The sequence below is a fragment of the Salvelinus fontinalis genome, unplaced genomic scaffold (genome assembly GCF_029448725.1).
Source record: "Salvelinus fontinalis isolate EN_2023a unplaced genomic scaffold, ASM2944872v1 scaffold_0282, whole genome shotgun sequence".
Lineage (NCBI taxonomy): Eukaryota > Metazoa > Chordata > Actinopteri > Salmoniformes > Salmonidae > Salvelinus > Salvelinus fontinalis.
In genome coordinates this window covers 33,467-57,309 of record NW_026600491.1, presented here as the reverse complement: position 1 = coordinate 57,309, position 23,843 = coordinate 33,467, and the positions used below count along the sequence as shown (strand labels likewise).

At 42.2% G+C, this 23,843-nt stretch overlaps 2 protein-coding genes across 2 annotated transcripts in view; one reads left to right on the top strand and one right to left on the bottom strand.

Annotated features, from left to right (window-relative positions):
- LOC129845342 (FRAS1-related extracellular matrix protein 2-like) overlaps positions 1–11,480 on the top strand; it is a 59,576-nt gene extending 48,096 nt beyond the window's left edge. Inside the window, exons 22-24 of the mRNA XM_055913231.1 lie at positions 8,375–8,562; positions 9,055–9,201; positions 9,464–11,480. Of these exons, the coding sequence (XP_055769206.1) occupies positions 8,375–8,562; positions 9,055–9,201; positions 9,464–10,066 (938 nt within the window). The 3' untranslated portion in view covers positions 10,067–11,480. The remainder of the gene's footprint in view (positions 1–8,374; positions 8,563–9,054; positions 9,202–9,463) is intronic.
- A 110-nt stretch (positions 11,481–11,590) lies between these two features.
- On the bottom strand, positions 11,591–23,743 carry LOC129845344 (SWI/SNF-related matrix-associated actin-dependent regulator of chromatin subfamily A member 5-like). Its single transcript, XM_055913234.1, has 23 exons — positions 23,453–23,743; positions 22,476–22,586; positions 22,205–22,371; positions 21,979–22,079; positions 21,422–21,522; positions 21,006–21,185; positions 20,462–20,617; positions 20,169–20,300; positions 19,904–19,972; positions 19,454–19,563; positions 19,121–19,347; positions 18,773–18,894; positions 18,399–18,551; positions 18,017–18,149; positions 17,748–17,896; positions 17,328–17,555; positions 15,592–15,705; positions 15,182–15,304; positions 14,866–14,998; positions 14,639–14,757; positions 12,767–12,979; positions 12,486–12,599; positions 11,591–12,244 (listed from the first exon to the last, which is right to left on the bottom strand). Exons 1-23 carry the CDS (start codon positions 23,525–23,527, stop codon positions 12,176–12,178), a joined length of 3,099 nt encoding a protein of 1,032 aa, XP_055769209.1. The 5' UTR covers positions 23,528–23,743; the 3' UTR covers positions 11,591–12,175.
- Positions 23,744–23,843: the final 100 nt, after the last annotated feature.

Below are 23,843 nucleotides of genomic sequence, written 5' to 3'. Positions count from 1 at the left end.
TAGTCAACATATAGATAGATACACCACTAGTCAACATATAGATAGATACACCACTAGTCAACATATAGATAGATACAACACTAGTCAACATATAGATAGATACACCACTAGTCAACATATAGATAGATACACCACTAGTCAACATATAGATAGATACACCACTAGTCAACATATAGATAGATACACCACTAGTCAGCATATAGATAGATACACCACTAGTCAACATATAGAAATATACACCACTAGTCAACATATAGATAGATACACCACTAGTCAACATATAGATAGATACACCACTAGTCAACAAATAGATAGATACACCACTAGTCAACATATAGATAGATACACCACTAGTCAGCATATAGATAGATACACCACTAGTCAACATATAGATAGATACACCACTAGTCAACATATAGATACACCACTAGTCAACATATAGATAGATACACCACTAGTCAACATATAGATAGATACACCACTAGTCAACATATAGATAGATACACCACTAGTCAGCATATAGATAGATACACCACTAGTCAACATATAGATAGATACACCACTAGTCAACATATAGATACACCACTAGTCAACATATAGATAGATACACCACTAGTCAACATATAGAAATATACACCACTAGTCAACATATAGATAGATACACCACTAGTCAACATATAGATATATACAACACTAGTCAACATATAGATAGATACACCACTAGTCAACATATAGATAGATACACCACTAGTCAGCATATAGATAGAAACACCACTAGTCAACATATAGAAATATACACCACTAGTCAACATATAGATAGATACACCACTAGTCAGCATATAGATAGATACACCACTAGTCAACATATAGAAATATACACCACTAGTCAACATATAGATAGATACACCACTAGTCAACATATAGATAGATACACCACTAGTCAACAAATAGATAGATACACCACTAGTCAACATATAGATAGATACACCACTAGTCAGCATATAGATAGATACACCACTAGTCAACATATAGATAGATACACCACTAGTCAACATATAGATACACCACTAGTCAACATATAGATAGATACACCACTAGTCAACATATAGAAATATACACCACTAGTCAACATATAGATAGATACACCACTAGTCAACATATAGATAGATACACCACTAGTCAACATATAGATAGATACACCACTAGTCAGCGTATAGATAGATACACCACTAGTCAACATATAGATAGATACAACACTAGTCAACATATAGATAGACACAACACTAGTCAACATATAGATAGATACACCACTAGTCAACATATAGATATATACACCACTAGTCAATATATAGATAGATGCACCACTAGTCAACATATAGATAGATACACCACTAGTCAACATATAGATAGATACACCACTAGTCAACATATAGATAGATACACCACTAGTCAACATATAGATATATACACCACTAGTCAACATATAGATATATACAGCACTAGTCAACATATAGATAGATACACCACTAGTCAACATATAGATAGATACACCACTAGTCAACATATAGATAGATACACCACCAGTCAACATATAGATAGATACACCACTAGTCAACATATAGATAGATACACCACCACTAGTCAACATATAGATAGATACACCACTAGTCAGCATATAGAAAGATACACCACTAGTCAACATATAGATAGACACAACACTAGTCAACATATAGATAGATACACCACTAGTCAACATATAGATAGATACAACACTAGTCAACATATAGATAGATACACCACTAGTCAACATATAGATACACCACTAGTCAACATATAGATACACCACTAGTCAACATATAGATACACCACTAGTCAACATATAGATACACCACTAGTCAACATATAGATACACCACTAGTCAACATATAGATAGATACACCACTAGTCAACATATAGATAGATACACCACTAGTCAACATATAGATAGATACACCACTAGTCAGCATATAGATAGATACACCACTAGTCAACATATAGAAATATACACCACTAGTCAACATATAGATAGATACACCACTAGTCAACATATAGATAGATACACCACTAGTCAACAAATAGATAGATACACCACTAGTCAACATATAGATAGATACACCACTAGTCAGCATATAGATAGATACACCACTAGTCAACATATAGATAGATACACCACTAGTCAACATATAGATACACCACTAGTCAACATATAGATAGATACACCACTAGTCAACATATAGATAGATACACCACTAGTCAACATATAGATAGATACACCACTAGTCAGCATATAGATAGATACACCACTAGTCAACATATAGAAATATACACCACTAGTCAACATATAGATAGATACACCACTAGTCAACATATAGATAGATACACCACTAGTCAACAAATAGATAGATACACCACTAGTCAACATATAGATAGATACACCACTAGTCAGCATATAGATAGATACACCACTAGTCAACATATAGATAGATACACCACTAGTCAACATATAGATACACCACTGGTCAACATATAGATAGATACACCACTAGTCAACATATAGAAATATACACCACTAGTCAACATATAGATAGATACACCACTAGTCAACATATAGATATATACACCACTAGTCAACATATAGATAGATACACCACTAGTCAACATATAGATACACCACTAGTCAGCATATAGATAGAAACACCACTAGTCAACATATAGAAATATACACCACTAGTCAACATATAGATAGATACACCACTAGTCAGCATATAGATAGATACACCACTAGTCAACATATAGAAATATACACCACTAGTCAACATATAGATAGATACACCACTAGTCAACATATAGATAGATACACCACTAGTCAACAAATAGATAGATACACCACTAGTCAACATATAGATAGATACACCACTAGTCAGCATATAGATAGATACACCACTAGTCAACATATAGATAGATACACCACTAGTCAACATATAGATACACCACTAGTCAACATATAGATAGATACACCACTAGTCAACATATAGAAATATACACCACTAGTCAACATATAGATAGATACACCACTAGTCAACATATAGATAGATACACCACTAGTCAACATATATATAGATACACCACTAGTCAGCATATAGATAGATACACCACTAGTCAACATATAGATAGATACAACACTAGTCAACATATAGATAGACACAACACTAGTCAACATATAGATAGATACACCACTAGTCAACATATAGATATATACACCACTAGTCAATATATAGATAGATGCACCACTAGTCAACATATAGATAGATACACCATTAGTCAACATATAGATAGATACACCACTAGTCAACATATAGATAGATACACCACTAGTCAACATATAGATATATACACCACTAGTCAACATATAGATATATACAGCACTAGTCAACATATAGATAGATACACCACTAGTCAACATATAGATAGATACACCACTAGTCAACATATAGATAGATACACCACTAGTCAACATATAGATAGATACACCACTAGTCAACATATAGATAGATACACCACCACTAGTCAACATATAGATAGATACACCACTAGTCAGCATATAGAAAGATACACCACTAGTCAACATATAGATAGATACAACACTAGTCAACATATAGATAGATACACCACTAGTCAACATATAGATAGATACAACACTAGTCAACATATAGATAGATACACCACTAGTCAACATATAGATACACCACTAGTCAACATATAGATACACCACTAGTCAACATATAGATACACCACTAGTCAACATATAGATACACCACTAGTCAACATATAGATACACCACTAGTCAACATATAGATAGATACACCACTAGTCAACATATAGATAGATACACGACTAGTCAACATATAGATACACCACTAGTCAACATATAGATAGATACACCACTAGTCAACATATAGATACACCACTAGTCAACAAATAGATACACCACTAGTCAACATATAGATAGATACACCACTAGTCAACATATAGATAGATACACCACTAGTCAACATATAGATAGATACACCACTAGTCAACATATAGATACACCACTAGTCAACATATAGATAGATACACCACTAGTCAACATATAGATATATACACCACTAGTCAACATATAGATAGATACACCACTAGTCAACATATAGATAGATACACCACTAGTCAACATATAGATAGACCACTAGTCAACATATAGATAGACCACTAGTCAACATATAGATACACCACTAGTCAACATATAGATACACCACTAGTCAACATATAGATACACCACTAGTCAACATATAGATAGATACACCACTAGTCAACATATAGATACACCACTAGTCAACATATAGATAGATACACCACTAGTCAACATATAGATAGATACACCACTAGTCAACATATAGATACACCACTAGTCAACATATAGATACACCACTAGTCAACATATAGATAGATACACCACTAGTCAACATATAGATAGATACACCACTAGTCAACAAATAGATATATACACCACTAGTCAACATATAGATAGATACACCACTAGTCAACAAATAGATATATACAACACTAGTCAACATATAGATAGATACACCACTAGTCAACATATAGATAGACCACTAGTCAACATATAGATACACCACTAGTCAACATATAGATACACCACTAGTCAACATATAGAGAGATACACCACTAGTCAACATATAGATAGATACACCACTAGTCAACAAATAGATATATACAACACTAGTCAACATATAGATAGATACACGACTAGTCAACATATAGATACACCACTAGTCAACATATAGATAGATACACCACTAGTCAACATATAGATACACCACTAGTCAACATATAGATACACCACTAGTCAACATATAGATAGATACACCACTAGTCAACATATAGATAGATACACCACTAGTCAACAAATAGATATATACACCACTAGTCAACATATAGATAGATACACCACTAGTCAACAAATAGATATATACAACACTAGTCAACATATAGATAGATACACCACTAGTCAACATATAGATAGACCACTAGTCAACATATAGATACACCACTAGTCAACATATAGATACACCACTAGTCAACATATAGATAGATACACCACTAGTCAACATATAGATAGATACACCACTAGTCAACAAATAGATATATACAACACTAGTCAACATATAGATAGATACATCACTAGTCAACAAATAGATAGATACACCACTAGTCAACAAATAGATAGATACACCACTAGTCAACATATAGATAGATACACCACTAGTCAACATATAGATAGATACACCACTAGTCAACATATAGATAGATACACCACTAGTCAACATATAGATAGATACACCACTAGTCAACATATAGATAGATACACCACTAGTCAACATATAGATAGTTACACCACTAGTCAACATATAGATAGATACACCACTAGTCAACATATAGATAGATACAACACTAGTCAACATATAGATACACCACTAGTCAACATATAGATACACCACTAGTCAACATATAAATAGATACACCACTAGTCAACATATAGATAGATACACCTCTAGTCAACATATAGATAGATACACCACTAGTCAACATATAGATAGATACACCTCTAGTCAACATATAGATAGATACACCACTAGTCAACATATAGATACACCACTAGTCAGCATATAGATAGATACACCACTAGTCAACATATAGAAAGATACACCACTAGTCAACATATAGATACACCACTAGTCAACATATAGATAGATACACCACTAGTCAACATATAGATAGATACACCACTAGTCAACATATAGATAGATACACCACTAGTCAGCATATAGATAGATACACCACTAGTCAGCATATAGATAGATACACCACTAGTCAACATATAGATAGATACACCACTAGTCAACATATAGATAGATACACCACTAGTCAACATATAGATAGATACACCACTAGTCAACATATAGATAGATACACCACTAGTCAACATATAGATAGATACACCACTAGTCAACATATAGATAGATACACCACTAGTCAACATATAGATACACCACTAGTCAACATATAGATAGATACACCACTAGTCAACATATAGATATATACACCACTAGTCAGCATATAGATAGATACAACACTAGTCAACATATAGATAGATACACCACTAGTCAACATATAGATAGATACACCACTAGTCAACATATAGATACACCACTAGTCAACATATAGATAGATACACCACTAGTCAACATATAGATACACCACTAGTCAACATATAGATAGATACACCACTAGTCAACATATAGATAGATACACCACTAGTCAACATATAGATAGATACACAACTAGTCAACATATAGATAGATACACCACTAGTCACCATATAGATACACCACTAGTCAACATATAGATACACCACTAGTCAACATATAGATACACCACTAGTCAACATATAGATAGATACACCACTAGTCAACATATAGATAGATACACCACTAGTCAACATATAGATAGATACAACACTAGTCAACATATAGATACACCACTAGTCTGCATATAGATAGATACACCACTAGTCAACATATAGATAGATACACCACTAGTCAACATATAGATACACCACTAGTCAGCATATAGATAGATACACCACTAGTCAACATATAGATAGATACACCACTAGTCAACATATAGATACACCACTAGTCAGCATATAGATAGATACACCACTAGTCAACAAATAGATAGATACACCACTAGTCAACATATAGATACACCACTAGTCAACATATAGATAGATACACCACTAGTCAACATATAGATAGATACACCACTAGTCAACATATAGATAGATACACCACTAGTCAACATATAGATAGATACACCACTAGTCAACATATAGATAGATACACCACTAGTCAACATATAGATAGATACACCACTAGTCAACATATAGAAAGATACACCACTAGTCAACATATAGAAAGATACACCACTAGTCAACATATAGATAGATACACCACTAGTCAACATATAGATAGATACACCACTAGTCAACATATGGAAATATACACCACTAGTCAACATATAGATAGATACACCACTAGTCAACATATAGATACACCACTAGTCAACATGTAGATAGATACACCACTAGTCAACATATAGATATATACACCACTAGTCAGCACATAGATAGATACAACACTAGTCAACATATAGATAGATACACCACTAGTCAACATATAGATAGATACACCACTAGTCAACATATAGATAGATACACCACTAGTCAACATATAGATAGATACACCACTAGTCAACATATAGATACACCACTAGTCAGCATATAGATAGATACACCACTAGTCAACATATAGAAAGATACACCACTAGTCAACATATAGATAGATGCAACACTTGTCAACATATAGATAGATACACCACTAGTCAACATATAGATAGATACACCACTAGTCAACAAATAGATAGATACACCACTAGTCAACATATAGATAGATACACCACTAGTCAACATATAGATAGACACAACACTAGTCAACATATAGAAATATACACCACTAGTCAACATACATGCTCTTTCCATGACATAGACTGCACAGGTGAATACAGGTGAAAGTATGAACCCTTATTGATGTCACTTGTTAAATCCACTTCAATCAGTGTAGATGAAGGGGAGGAGACCTGGTTAAAGAAGGATTTTAAAGCCTGGAGATAATTGAGACGTGGATTGTGTGTGCCATTCAGAGGGTGTAGGATCAAGACAAAAGTTTGAAGTGCCTTTGAACGGGGTATGGTAGTAGGTGCCAGGCACACCGGTTTGAGTGTCAACAACTGCAACGCTGCTGGGTTTTTCACACTCAATAGTTTGTGTATCAAGAATGGTCCACCACCAAAAAGAAAATCCAGCCAACTTGGCACAGCTGTGGGAGGCATTGGAGTCAACATGGGCACAGAGAACACAGAGAACATGAGTTCCTGTGGAACGTTTTGGACACCTTGTAGAGTCCATACCCCTGACAATGGGTGCAACTCAATATTAGAAAGGTGTTCCTAATGTTTGTTCACTCAATGTATATTATTAGCTGTTTTATCTTATAGAACTCACACAGCTTTCTATCTAACTGCTTTCTGAGTTTGAATGTAAAGATCATATTTAACAGTCTAATAACCATTTAATGAAGCTTTCAGTGCTTGTTGAACTGTCACAGAGCAATGGACACCACCCTCCTCTAATCTCTCCCTCCATCCCCCTCTCCAGGCTCCTCTATCTACGGCCGTGTGATGGTGGACCCAGTCCAGAACCTGGGTGACTCCTTCTCCTGCAGTATAGAGAAGGTGTTCCTGTGTACAGGAGCTGACGGTTACGTCCCCAAGTACAACCCCACCAACAAGGAGTATGGCTGCCTGGCCGACGCACCTTCACTGCTCTACAGATTCAAGATCCTGGTGCGTACGCCAATCACTCAACACATGCTGCCTCCACTCAGGGGGAGATTCCTCTGGAGTTTTGTTATGGTCACTTTGAATGCAGTTTGGTCAGTTTTGCTATATTAATTAATTAATTAATTAATTCACAGGTAATTTCTTGCTTCAACCATCTACAACCATTTGTGTTCTTGATATCTCAGTACATGTGAGCCATGCTGCTGTTAGACTGTTGAAATACATTTTACGTTTTAGTCATTTAGCAGACGATCTTATCCAGAGCGACTTACAGGAGCTATTATGGTTAAGTGCCTTGCTCAAGGGCACGTCGACAGATTTTTCACCTAGTCGGCCACGGTATTCGAACCAGTTACCTTTTGATTACTGGTCCAATGCTCTTGACCGCTAAGCTACCTACCTCTAATCCATAGACATCCTATACAATATTTCTAAGTTAGGTTCTATCTCTAATTATTTCAGTGGTCTAACCTGTGTGTGTGTTTTGCTCCTCAGGACAAGGCTCAGCCAGAGACCCAGGCCACAGCGTTTGGAGATGTGCTGTTTGATGCCACTCTGGCCCTGGACACTCCTGGAGGCCTGCCTCTGGTCAGACAGCCTGGTTCAGACGGATTCGCCCTGTCCTCCTCGCCTCTCTTCCAGGTCAGCTGACACGCGCGCACACACGCAGCCCCCCTCCCCCAGAGAGGCTCTCTTTGACTCTAATCGTACCTAATATGGTCTGTAAACTGGATACTAATGGGAAAATAGTCTCTGTATGGTTGAATTAAATCTGGTTTCTGAAATCTGAATTTGATTACTTGCACAAAAAAACACAAGAATTTAGTTTGAAATCACACACTGAAAGGTATAGGCCAAAGTCTTTATCACTAACCTCAAGCTCCACTGTGTCTGGATGTTCCAGGTGGCCGCAGGTCGGGAGTGGTTCATCCACACCATCTACACCGTCCGCTCCCGAGACAACGCCAACCGTGGCATCGGCAAGCGCAGCCTGGAGTACCACCACAGCCTGTCCTCTGTGGCCGACCCTCAGCCCGACCTCCACACCTCCTCCCTGGGTCGCTACCGTCGTGCCGCCCCCGCTCCGGACCTGGCCCAGGACATCGGCACCGACAACAATCGGGGAACCAACATCCAGCACATCGCTCTGGACCGCACGGACCGCCTGGTGGTGAGCCAGCGCCAGCCATGGGGGGGACGTGACCGGGCTGGGTCGGACCGCGACTCACCCTTCCTGGAGCGCCCCCTCCTGGAGAGCTCCGGCAGGGAGCCAGCGGACACCTCCACCCTGCCCACGCTGGTAGGCCTGGCCGGGTTGATCCTTCTCACATGCCTGGTTGCCATGGTGGTTATTCTGCTGGTGCGGCGCAAGAGGAAGAACCAGAAGAAGAGCCAGTTCCCTCCCTACTCCACCTCGTCATGCTCGGCCTACAGCGGAGGGAGTGGCAACAGCAGAAAGGGCATGATGGGTACTGGGCGCAGCAGCTTGGACAGCTCTGAGGTCTAGGCTCAAGACTAGAGACAGCCCTCCTACCAACACCATCCCGTCCCCGTGGCCTTCTGATAAGACATTGACAGTTGTCAACAGTTCCACCCTCTACCACTGCGCTGCCGTCTAATGGCTCTATCCAGTCCTTACCGCTGAAGCGTGATAGAAATGTAAAGGTCATTTCCGATTGAGCCGACATATGCAGCGTAAATACAGTCTCCGCTAACTCGGGAACACTGGCTTTAAATTTCAATCACGCTGTAACACTTGATCTTCAGCAATACGGATTGAATAGAGCCCTAAGACAGGGCCAACCCTGCCTTCGGCTAGCACTGAAGACAGCACAGCCAATTCTTGGGACAGTTGATGTCAGTTGATGTGTGTTGTGGGCCTATAACCAGAGTATGAATGAATGCATGGCTGACCAAGCCTGGAGAGAAAGTCATGTGAGGATCCATGAACCCTCAATGAAGTGTTTTCACCCCTTTTCCTGTGGTATAACATGGGTTTTCGTCCCCCTCAGAACTCCATTCAGGTGTGCTTTAGTTCATGTGTCAAATATTAAGAGTCCCCAAGGGCTGATGTTGTGGAGAATACCCCTTCCAACTATGCTAACTGCCATAGCTGAACATCCCAATTAAATCTTAAAACAGTAATGGCATCTCCAGAAGGTAATGTCCCCCTTGATAGTGCAAAGCAGCTTTGAGGAGACTATACTGTCCTGTTTTTCTTAAGAGAACTAGCCTATCGTGGTATTTTTGTTGTCGGTCGTTCAATCCGTGTCAACTAATATTTGTTTTTTTGAGTGTGAGATAGAGAGCCAAGTGGATCGAATGTTGGGTTGTGTCGGTCCGGTCGAGGCTGGCTGTATCAAATGTGGTAAATTTGTGTCTTTTCTAATATTGATTGATGCACTGCTATGCTTTACAAAGCCCTCAGTAGTCAGCAGGTGTGCCCATAGACATGGTGCTATTCAATGGGATTGTGATGTTGCCCATTTTAGTCATTCAAGTGCGTAAACTATTCATTCAGAATGTTTTTATACATTTTTGTTTCAGGTGCGGTTTAAAAAAAAATCACGTGTATGTGCATATTATTAACTCTCATAAGTCTGTACATACCTGCATGTATAGGATGTTCAAAGTCAACACAGGACAATGCAAACAAAAAAAGGTATTCATTACTAAACCCTGGTGCAACTTGAAAAATATGTAAACCCCACATTTGATGCTGTTTATCAACTGAAGAATGTGACCATCTTGATCTTATGCAAGTGACAGTATAAGTTAATAGGTGCCAATTAGTTAAGGTACAGAAATTTGTCTCCGACCAATTTAGATCAAATTGGTGACTTATCAATTTTGTGATAATTTCAATCAATTGTTTGATGTACTCCAACTTTAACTGCCAAATACAAATGTACTTTTCCGAATGATTTCGGTCCTAGTCTTCACTCAGACTGCTTGTGAACGTCCACGGCTCTTTGTGTGAAAAGCTTTGCACAAATATTCAACATAAGTATATTTTCTTTGCATAATAGACTTATTTTTAAAAAAAGGGGTAATTTATTAGTGACAAGTTCCAAAAATACATTTTCTACAATGTAGGTCGGTAACATAACAGAGTGGGAGGGGGGATACATACAGGTGTCGTAACAATCAATGGAATGTGATAACATAACCAAACAGGCATAAATACATTTCTCATCACCTCAAGTACTAGTAAAAAAGGGTAGAAAACTAAAACAAAAAGAAAATTCAACTAAATCAGCTGCAGTATGCCAGTTAGTCCCTACTAGCAGGCCTGTGAATAGAAGGAATACAATAGGGAAAGAGGGACACCTAGTCAGTTGTATAACTGAAATGTGTCTTCCGCATTTAACCCAACCCCTCTGAATCGGAGAGGTGCGGGGGGCTGCCTTAAATCGACACTAAGAACCTAGGTTCCCTCCTGGCATCTTCTAGATAGAACGACACGCTATAGCGAAGAAAAGCTCAGTCCTCTTGGGTTTTATACAGTAAATCATCATCATCATCATGTATCACCACGGTAACCCGTACAAAACAAACAGACGCTACGACTACTACACTGCTGCCTGCCGCTGCCCTCATTCTGACCATCACCACTTCACAGCTTTAGCTTTTTCCTGCGGCCTCCTCGCGGGTCTGGGGTTCCTTCTCCCTTACGCTTCTGAGCCTGAGGAAGTGTGGGATGAAGAGGAAGACAGAAAAGGAGTGTCAGCTCAAATAATCATAAAAATCGTCACTTCATACAATAACGTCTACTTACAATGGTATATTGGTTTAGACAAGACTATATAGTGGAAAAGAACATTGTGTGATATTGTTAGTGTGATGTGTGTCTTCCTGCACAATGCACGGAGATAGAGGACTGTATGAGCAGAGAATTCAGTGATGGGCAGGAAGTGTGGTCTTACAGAAGACTGACTCCGTGGTCCTTTTTTCTTCTTCTCTGCCTTCTCTCTCTCCTCCAGCTCCATGTTCTCTCGTTCAATCAGGGTGATCAGGGTGTTGCATCGCCTCTGGAGCTCCTACACACACACACAACCACAACTCTTGAAATGTATAATGTTTTGAATGAAAGGTTATCGTGTTACTGAAGAAGTAAAGACACATTTCCATCTACAGGTTGTACTCTATTGATTCTACAACAAAGTTGTACTTAATTCCACTGTCGGCCCGGGGCCACTCAACTCACCATGGCGGTCCTGGACTTGAGGAACCAGTCGAAGCGGAACTGGGGCGAGTTGCGGATGCACTGGCGCAGCTCGTCGTAGACCGACTCCTTTTCGAAGCCCAGCTTGTGCAACATGCAAATGAGGAAGCGGTCCTCCTCCTCCGTGTAGTTCTTCCCCTTGTTGGTGCCGTACGAGATCCTCAACTGGTGGAACGGCGCCTTGTAGCGACCAATCTACAACGAGGGAGAGAAAAGATGTCCTTCAGGGTGTATGGTAAGCCTCCGGTAGACATGATCAGACACCAGCTCCAGACACATTTCTTCATAAGGGTTGGGAGGGCCCAGACACATTCCTTCATAAGGGTTGGGAGGGCCCAGACACATTCCTTCATAAGGGTTGGGAGGGCCCAGACACATACCTTCAGAAGGGTTGGGAGGGCCCAGACACATACCTTCATAAGGGTTGGGAGGGCCCAGACACATACCTTCATAAGGGTTGGGAGGGCCCAGACACATACCTTCAGAAGGGTTGGGAGGGCCCAGACACATTCCTTCATAAGGGTTGGGAGGGCCCAGACACATACCTTCAGAAGGGTTGGGAGGGCCCAGACACATACCTTCAGAAGGGTTGGGAGGGCCCAGACACATACCTTCAGAAGGGTTGGGAGGGCCCAGACACATACCTTCAGAAGGGTTGGGAGGGCCCAGACACATACCTTCAGAAGGGTTGGGAGGGCCCAGACACATTCCTTCAGAAGGGTTGGGAGGGCCCAGACACATACCTTCAGAAGCGTTGGGAGGGCCCAGACACATACCTTCATAAGGGTTGGGAGGGCCCAGACACATACCTTCAGAAGGGTTGGGAGGGCCCAGACACATACCTTCAGAAGGGTTGGGAGGGCCCAGACACATACCTTCAGAAGGGTTGGGAGGGCCCAGACACATACCTTCAGAAGGGTTGGGGGGGCCCAGACACATACCTTCATAAGGGTTGGGAGGGCCCAGACACATACCTTCATAAGGGTTGGGAGGGCCCAGACACATACCTTCAGAAGGGTTGGGAGGGCCTAGACACATACCTTCAGAAGGGTTGGGAGGGCCCAGACACATACCTTCAGAAGGGTTGGGAGGGCCCAGACACATACCTTCAGAAGGGTTGGGAGGGCCCAGACACATACCTTCAGAAGGGTTGGGAGGGCCCAGACACATACCTTCAGAAGGGTTGGGAGGGCCCAGACACATACCTTCAGAAGGGTTGGGAGGGCCCAGACACATTCCTTCAGAAGGGTTGGGAGGGCCCAGACACATTCCTTCAGAAGGGTTGGGAGGGCCCAGACACATTCCTTCAGAAGGGTTGGGAGGGCCCAGACACATTCCTTCAGAAGGGTTGGGAGGGCCCAGACACATTCCTTCAGAAGGGTTGGGAGGGCCCAGACACATACCTTCAGAAGGGTTGGGAGGGCCCAGACACATTCCTTCAGAAGGGTTGGGGGGGCCCAGACACATTCCTTCAGAAGGGTTGGGGGGGCCCAGACACATTCCTTCAGAAGGGTTGGGGGGGCCCAGACACATTCCTTCAGAAGGGTTGGGGGGGCCCAGACACATTCCTTCAGAAGGGTTGGGAGGGCCCAGACACATTCCTTCAGAAGGGTTGGGAGGGCCCAGACACATACCTTCAGAAGGGTTGAGAGGGCCCAGACACATACCTTCAGAAGGGTTGGGAGGGCCCAGACACATACCTTCAGAAGGGTTGGGAGGGCCCAGACACATACCTTCAGAAGGGTTGGGAGGGCCCAGAGGTTTTCACAACTGTATCGACCATCTGATCAAAATAAAAGGTCTTGGCTCCCCAATGTTGTTCTTGTTAATGATGACCTCACTGAAATGGCTTACCTTTGTGTCCAGTGCTTTCTTGATGCTGATCCTCCTCTGGATGCGGGCCTCTCCTCTCTCGATCTGAGCCATGATCTTCTCAATGTCCTGCAGCTCGTTGCAGCGCTCCCAGAACACAGCTGTGTGTACACACACACACGTTTAGATCATAATACTCTAGATCTCTGTCATACACTTGGGAGTCATGTCCACTAGCTATATAAGAAGTAGATTCAGATTCTTCTTACCGGAATATTCCATGACTTCCTCTGGGGTTTTGCCCTCCACCTCTCTGGCGATGTTCTCGATGTCGTCTCTCCCCCATTTCTCATTGGCTTTGATGAACTGATTAAAGTCACGCTTGTTCCAGATGGTGAAGCCCTGTGGAGAGATCGATGACAGTTTGTAACGACACAAGCCACAAATGCTAACATTTGTCTCTACTTTGTAGTTGAAGCCATTAAAAAGAGTATCTCAACTGAACTATATGTAGTTCTATAAATATGACATGGAGTAGGGCACTATGATGAATGTCTAGAGTGTTTAAGTTGTTTCAGCCAATACCTGCGAGAGGAGGTTCTCCTTCTCCTCCAGCTCCTCCTCTGATAGGCCCTCGGCCTCGTCAATCTTGGCCTGCTCCTCCTTCTGGTGCTGGGCCGAGTTGGGCAGTTCTGGGTTACGAGGAACCTGGAGAGAAAATGTATATCACATATACACTCAACAGATACATCCCATTCTAAACCGACTGTGTTGGTTTGAAAATGCAAAGGAGATCCAAAATGGCCGCCGTCTGATGGAACATTATCACACTGACGGCATCATAACTGACCACAGAGGAGGCTGGTGAGGGGAGGACGGCTCAAACACATATATACTATTCCAGCCATTACTATGAGCCCGTCATTCGATTTTAAGTGGCAGCTGCCATCACTGATGTACCAACAGTTACACTAGTAACAGTACATGTTGTATACCTTGTAGCCGATAGTCTTCCTGTAGAATAGGATCTCTTTCTCCAGCAGTTCAAACAGCCTTGGGGGGAAGAACTGGAAGTCCTGCACATTGGGCTGCTTAGGTGGACGAGGAGCCTGGAAGAGGAGAACAGCAGTTTTAGTCATGGAGAAAGATAGTCTGGAAGAGGACAGGAGTTTTAGTCATGGAGAAAGATAGTCTGGAAGAGGAGAACAGCAGTTTTAGTCATGGAGAAAGATAGTCTGGAAGAGGACAGGAGTTTTAGTCATGGAGAAAGATAGTCTGGAAGAGGAGAACAGCAGTTTTAGTCATGGAGAAAGATAGTCTAGAAGAGGAGAACAGCAGTTTTAGTCATGGAGAAAGATAGTCTGGAAGAGGATAGGAGTTTTAGTCATGGAGAAAGATAGTCTGGAAGAGGACAGGAGTTTTAGTCATGGAGAAAGATAGTCTGGAAGAGGAGAACAGCAGTTTTAGTCATGGAGAAAGATAGTCTAGAAGAGGAGAACAGCAGTTTTAGTCATGGAGAAAGATAGTCTGGAAGAGGACAGGAGTTTTAGTCATGGAGAAAGATAGTCTGGAAGAGGACAGGAGTTTTAGTCATGGAGAAAGATAGTCTGGAAGAGGAGAACAGCAGTTTTAGTCATGGAGAAAGATAGTCTAGAAGAGGAGAACAGCAGTTTTAGTCATGGAGAAAGATAGTCTGGAAGAGGAGAACAGCAGTTTTAGACATGGAGAAAGATAGTCTGGAAGAGGACAGGAGTTTTAGTCATGGAGAAAGATAGTCTGGAAGAGGAGAACAGCAGTTTTAGTCATGGAGAAAGATAGTCTAGAAGAGGAGAACAGCAGTTTTAGTCATGGAGAAAGATAGTCTAGAAGAGGAGAACAGCAGTTTTAGTCATGGAGAAAGATGGCCTGGAAGAGGAGAGCAGGAGTTTTAGTCATGGAGAAAGATAGTCTGGAAGAGGACAGGAGTTTTAGTCATGGAGAAAGATAGTCTGGAAGAGGACAGGAGTTTTAGTCATGGAGAAAGATAGTCTGGAAGAGGAGAACAGCAGTTTTAGTCATGGAGAAAGATAGTCTGGAAGAGGAGAACAGCAGTTTTAGTCATGGAGAAAGATAGTCTGGAAGAGGAGAACAGCAGTTTTAGTCATGGAGAAAGATAGTCTGGAAGAGGAGAACAGCAGTTTTAGACATGGAGAAAGATAGTCTGGAAGAGGACAGGAGTTTTAGTCATGGAGAAAGATAGTCTGGAAGAGGAGAACAGCAGTTTTAGTCATGGAGAAAGATAGTCTAGAAGAGGAGAACAGCAGTTTTAGTCATGGAGAAAGATAGTCTAGAAGAGGAGAACAGCAGTTTTAGTCATGGAGAAAGATGGCCTGGAAGAGGAGAGCAGGAGTTTTAGTCATGGAGAAAGATAGTCTGGAAGAGGACAGGAGTTTTAGTCATGGAGAAAGATAGTCTGGAAGAGGACAGGAGTTTTAGTCATGGAGAAAGATAGTCTGGAAGAGGAGAACAGCAGTTTTAGTCATGGAGAAAGATAGTCTGGAAGAGGAGAACAGCAGTTTTAGTCATGGAGAAAGATAGTCTGGAAGAGGAGAACAGCAGTTTTAGACATGGAGAAAGATAGTCTGGAAGGACAGGAGTTTTAGTCATGGAGAAAGATGGCCTAATTCATTCCACACAGCTATCCCAGCGGCGTGCGTATACATAGCCAGAGGCCGGCGGTAGTGAGGCTTACCTTGGGTGCTTTGGGCTCGCTGACACGCAGGGCCTCTCTAAAGTAGGCATCGACGGCGTAGTTGGCCTTCCTCTCTCTCTTGGGTGGCTCGATCCAGTTGGTGACCACCTTCTTCTTCTCCCTGTAGTCCTCTCCTTCGAAGGTGTACACACTGTTGTCGGACTCCATGGTGAAGTTCCTCAGGGAGCTCTCGCCCATGGTGTTCATCTTCTCCTTCAACTCCATGGTCTGTCAGATACAAACACACAGCAAAGCGTTAGCATCTAGCTACACATTGCTAATGTGTTTGGCCTCTAGATACTGCCATATCAACCCACATATAGCAATGCTATCACATATTATATAAATGATCTGAGTGCAGATAAATGCTAATGCTAGGCCCAATGCTAGCGCTAGGCCCTTGTCCGCCTGTGTTCTGACCTTCTTCTCGCCTCGCTCCAGGATCTCATCGATGTCATCATCGGTGATGTCGCTCTCCTTGGAGGCGAAGACGTGCGTGGCGCCGTGCCGGATGATAGACAGCATCTCGTCCTTCCCCAACTTGTTGGCGTTGGGATCCACTAGCCTTCCTGCAGAACAGACACAGTAGACACAGACAAGTCAGCCAGTTGCATTACCAAGGCATTGACTTCAATAGTGTAGGTTTGAAACTGGGAAGAGGAGATCCAAAATGGCCACCGGTGCAGTACCTTGCTGGATGACGATGGACTCCAGTTGGAGCTTCATCTCAGCCCGCTCCACGATCCTCTCCTCTACTGTGTTTTCCGTGATGAAACGGAACACGCGCACCTGCTTCTTTTGACCAATCCTGTGAGCTCGGTCCTGAGAAAAAAAGTGAAATGAACCAAACAGGTAAGTGTCTAACAGTTACCAGGTAGAAGCATCTTGATAAATTAAGTTACTGGTGAGAGATTCTATTGAATGTAAGCTCAGTTGTTGTGATATGATTCAAACGAGGGGGAATTGAACATGTTAAATCCGTAGGGCAAATTCTAATTACAGTAATAGTAAAATGTCATATAAAAGACTGATTAATTAGTCCACTAACGTGGGTCAATGAGAGGTACTGACCATGGCCTGTAGGTCGACCTGAGGGTTCCAGTCTGAGTCATAGAGAATGACCACGTCAGCTGTGGCCAGGTTAATACCCAGCCCTCCGGCCCTGGTGCTCAACATGAAGAGAAACTTAGGGCTGTTCTCCTCATTGTACGTGTTGATGGAGATCTAGAGGAACATGGGACATGTAGCGTTAAATGAAGTGTGTTCAAACTGCAATGAGTTAAATTGTATTTACAAGCCATTTATTAGCCTGGTCCCAGATCTGCGTGTGCTGCCCTGCCAACTCCTATGGTCAATGTCACAAGAAGGCAGCACAAACAGATCTGGGACCAGAGTAATAAGCCACTGCCGTTAATGAGATCCAGGAGTGGGAGTCATAGTCGTACCTGTCTCTCCTCGTGGGGCGTCTGTCCGTCCAGGCGACAGTAGCCGAAGTTGCGCCACATGCAGTAGTCCTCCAAGATGTCCAGCATCCTGGTCATCTGGCTGAAGATCAGCACACGGGAGCCTGGGAGAGGGAGGGGTGTTCAAAATGGCCGCCAATCAATCATCCACCATGCCTACATTGCTGCAACTTTAGCATAGTAGTTTGAATCACAAAAGTCTGAAATAGCCTTTACACAACACTGTCTCCATATCAACTTTAAAGTTGAAAGGGCCACAGAGCCATCAAACAGGCCATAAAAACACCAAGTTTGTAACTCGTCTTAGAGGGGAGCCTTTCGTCCACCCACCCTGAGCCTTCATCTTGGGCAGCAGCTTGTCAAGGACGGCCATCTTGCCGCTGTTGACGGCCAGGTGCAGGTCGGTGGTGTAGGGCGGGCCGGGCTCGGCCCCGTCAAACAGGTACGGGTGGTTGCAGCACTTCCTCAGCTGCATCAAGACATTGAGCAGACGCATCTTGTCCATCTTCCCTGCAGAGTTCAGGATGTCTATGTCCTTCATCAGGATCTTGGTGTACCTGAGGAGAGACGGGACACTGTTTTCAATACACATTATAGTGTGCAGGGCTGAAGAATTTGTTTGGCGGGGAAAGGGCATACGTTGACTGTGTGTGGGCTACTCACCATTCTCTCTGCATCTTACTCAGCCCCACGTACATCTTGATCTCTTTCTTAGGCAGCAGAGACTTCTCCACCTCATTTTTGATACGACGCAGCAGGAAAGGACGCAGTACCTACACCCACCCACCCCCACACACACACACAGACAGAGAACAACCAATGAAAGGTAAGGGAAGGCCCCATAACACTATTTGATAAAAAACTTACATGGATACATGTTTAGTTCATTAGGATCCCCATTAACTGTGGAACATGCAGCAGCAACTCTTCCTGGGTCCACAAAAAACAGTTATAGACAAGAACAACATAAGATGTTATTACATTAAAATTGAAAGTAATACATTGTCAAAGCACCAAGAGACAAAAATACTATTTACTCACTATTCATATATACACAGTACAGATTCACGTATAGAGTACAGTTAAATGTAAGGAAGTGTTTCAGATACTTACAGTGTGAAGACGTTCCACCAACTTCTGATCCCCCAGGCAGTTGTTGGTGTCAAACCACGAGTCAAAGTCCTTCGAGAGAAAAATAAAAAGTTTAATCAATCCATATTTTCGGGGCCCTTTAAATAAGTGAAAAATAGAGAATATTGTTATTTTCACTAAGTGTTATTCCTAAACTGTAGTATTAATGGAGGGTAGTTGTCTGTGTGTTCAACAATTTGTTCCCCTCAAGTACATTAAAGTTCATCCTATTTTATCTGCCTCTTACCTCTGAGGAGTTGAAGACGTCTGGCAGCAGGAAGTTAAGCAGGGCCCAGAGCTCGTGGAGGTTGTTCTGCAGCGGGGTGCCGGTTAGCAGCAGACGGTTGGTGGTCTTGAATTCACGCACTATCTCAGACAGCTACAGCACAAACATACACAAGTTTTAAAAAAACATTGAAGAGTCTTTTGTGAGTTGAGCCCATTGACGTTTTGTTAGTGTATATACACATTTTAAATCACATATTTACATTTAATCAAATATGTATACAGTGTGTGTGTCAACTTAAGAAGCTCCCTAACCTTTGACTTCTCGTTCTTGATCCTGTGGGCCTCGTCGATGACCAGGTACCTCCAGTTAAACTTCTTGAACACGGCTTTCTCTATGATGAGCATCTCGTAAGAGGTGACACACACATCCCACTCCCCTGGCAGCAGCACATCTCTGATCAGGGCATTCTGGGGAAAAAGAGGGTGAAGATACAGGGTTATCGGTGGGGCACAAGTCCAAAGTCCCAGCAACATCACCAGTCTAACCCGCTGCAACTGCTGTAGTACAAGTTATTGAAAAATGACTGACTTGCATTGGCTTGCATTATGCAGAATATCCATTAGTAGTCTTATGTTGCAGGAAATCTACGTGTTACGTTTTCAGTTGCAGACGGAGATAGAGATGAACTATTTCCATGACAACATTTCTTCCCATATGGAACATTGGAAAACACATAAGCCTCAACACTGTCCCACAGTCACCACCTAATGCTTTCCAGTTGATCTACAGCAATCAACATGCCCTGTTCAGTTTACATCAGAGAATTCATGTGGTCTGCTGCTGCTCATAGCTCACCCTCTGCTCTCGGTCTCCGATGAGGCAGACTGCTTTGAGGGAGGGGACCCAACGTTTGAACTCGTTCATCCAGTTGTACAGGGTGGACTTGGGCACCAGCACCATGTGGGGCCCGGGGATGCTCCTGTAGTGCTTCATGTACCCCAGCAGAGAGATGGTCTGCAGGGTCTTACCCAAACCCTGAAGGACAACAAGCAAGGTGTGAGTATATATATATTTTTAAAAAGCACAATAATTTGAATACCGATTTTAGCATGAATGGGTCTTTGGATGCTGTTACTGCTGTAGTCCAGGAGGATCTATTCATGAGTATCTCACACACACAAAAACATCTAGTGATCAAGAGATATGCATGTAGAACTACCAGAATACCAAAAAGGTCATATTTTTCACTTTAGTTTGAAACAAGAACCTACCATTTCATCAGCAAGAATCCCATTGATTCCGTTCTCGTACAGAGAGATGAGCCAGTTCAGGCCACGGACCTGGTAGTCTCTCATTGTACCCCCTTTTACAACTGTTGGGAGATAGATACAGCACAACATACTGAGTATTGCACAAGTTTGACATACTTGCCATTCAAATATGGACTATAGTAGTCCCGGTCAGGACTTTGCTACATTAAAGATGCACTATGCAGAAGCCATTTCCTGGTTGCTAAAATTCTAATAGTTCACCTAATTTCAGCCTGTGACAAAACAAGCAAGTTTAGTGTAGAGAATCTTTGTAACATCTAAACCGCTGGGAAATGTATTTTTCATAACTAAAACATTTTGTATTTTCAGCTGTTTGAAGCAGGTGTACAAAACCGAAAGTAAAAGATGCAAAACTTAACCACGGATAGCATAGAAAATGAGTACCTAGAACAGATCTTCCGCATCTTAGACTTGCTTTCAATGAGATATATATAACACGCATTACTATGTGAATTTGGTCGGGTCGCTTTAATAAGTAAAACCATGCGACTGCTTACAGGAGGGAGATTCGTCGAAGCGGGTGCAGACGTTGGTGGTCTTGCTGCTTTCGCTCAGCAGCTCTTCATCCTCTTCCTGCTCTGTGCGACGATGACGGTTACTGTCAAAGAGAGCAATTCATCAGAGACAGCATATCAAATGCCCAAAACGTACACCAAATGTACTCCCACGGAAGACTGACGAATCATCAGGTCAAGTGTTCTGCGTGTTGCGTTGTATACTCACTCTCCGACCGAGAGGAGATTCTGTTTCTCATCCTTCTTGACACGAGGGCGTCCTGGCTTCATCTTGAGCGGGGAGGTGGGGGTCTTCTGGGCCGCAGGTTGGATGAAATGGGCAAACACCTCTGTCTGCTTCAGTAGGTACTCAAATCTGTTGGTCCGGTCTGATGCCTACACACAGAAAAACAGTGAAAATTTGTGAGCAACAAATTACGTTTACAACCGGATAATTACATATTAAAACTGTAAATGAACATCTAGCAGGGTGCCATTACCACTTTCTCCTCATAGGCTGGCGCTATAGATGAAGAGGGGTCCTCATCTTGGGCATCCTGTCCGGCTTCAGAAGACTCCTCCTTGCTGGCCTCTGACACATCATCCTTTTCCTGGAAAAGAGGAATGCAACGCCACTTTCAAAACAACTGAGAATTCAGAAATCTCAGACTTCTGACCTAAGTGGCTTCAAGACAAGTTGGAACTCAAAAAATAAGAAAAACAATCTCCAACTGGGAAAAATATTTTGAAAAGGTGATCTAACTCGGGATTCCAAATCTGGAACTTGGGCATCTTTCTAGAGCAGTGTTTCCCAACCCTTGTCCTCGAGTACCCCCAACAGTACACCTTTTTATTGTAACCCTGGACAAGCAAACCTGATTCAACTTGTCAACAAGCCCTAAATGAGTTGGATGAGGTGTGTTTGTCAAGGGGCTACAACAATTAATCTGTTGGGGGCACTCGAGGACCAGGTTCGGGAAAAAACTGCTCTAGAGCTCCGACTTTCCAACCTGAAGATCACTGGGGTCACGATTTGACTGAGAGTTCCCAGTTGTCTTAATGTGAGATAAGCTGCACTAGTATAAAGAGGCTCGAATTTAGCGTCAAACAGGTGTAAACAACTGCTACAACTGTATAGAAACCCTTGATGCGTATTAAAATAAAGTGTACTAGCTGTAACGTTAGCTAGCATAGTTAGCTGAGTGTTTATGAAACAGGCTAGCTGCTAGCTCTACTATATAGTACTGCGAGACACACTCTCCGGGAAGATGGGTCGGAGCTGTCGATTAACGTTAGCTAACGACCCTAATGCTAGCTAGCTAAACAACTCGAGCTAGCAAAGACAAAGTTTGAGATGGCTCGATTTGGAACTCACAAAAGACATATGGTTGATTTTAGCATAATCTAAAACTTGTTGAGACATTTTTTCGAATGATGGGCTCAGAATTTGTATTATTATTATTTTGTTCAGGCTCACCTCCACTCCTCCGGTTTCTTCAAGTTCAACTGCTTGCTCTTCCCGCAGCTCCACGCCGTTTCCAGTCTCGGACATTGTTATCGAATTTCTTCCACGATTTAAACTGATCGTCTGTTTATTCGATTACTTCGTCCGCCTATAAATGGCAGATATGTTTTTCAAAAACTTTCTTTCAGAAAATACGCTGCTATAGTCCTACTGTTTATTATGAAAGAAACTGGCTGGCTACAAGTGATTCATTCGCTAGCTTCCTTTCCCCGCTACCCGCGTTCACAATGGTTCCGCTTTGTCTCGCGAGACTTTGGTAGCGTGGCTGCGTGTTTTTCCCCCAAAATGCAAAAACTGCACACATTTACTGACTTATAACCCATCTGCTACATCAATCAGTCTA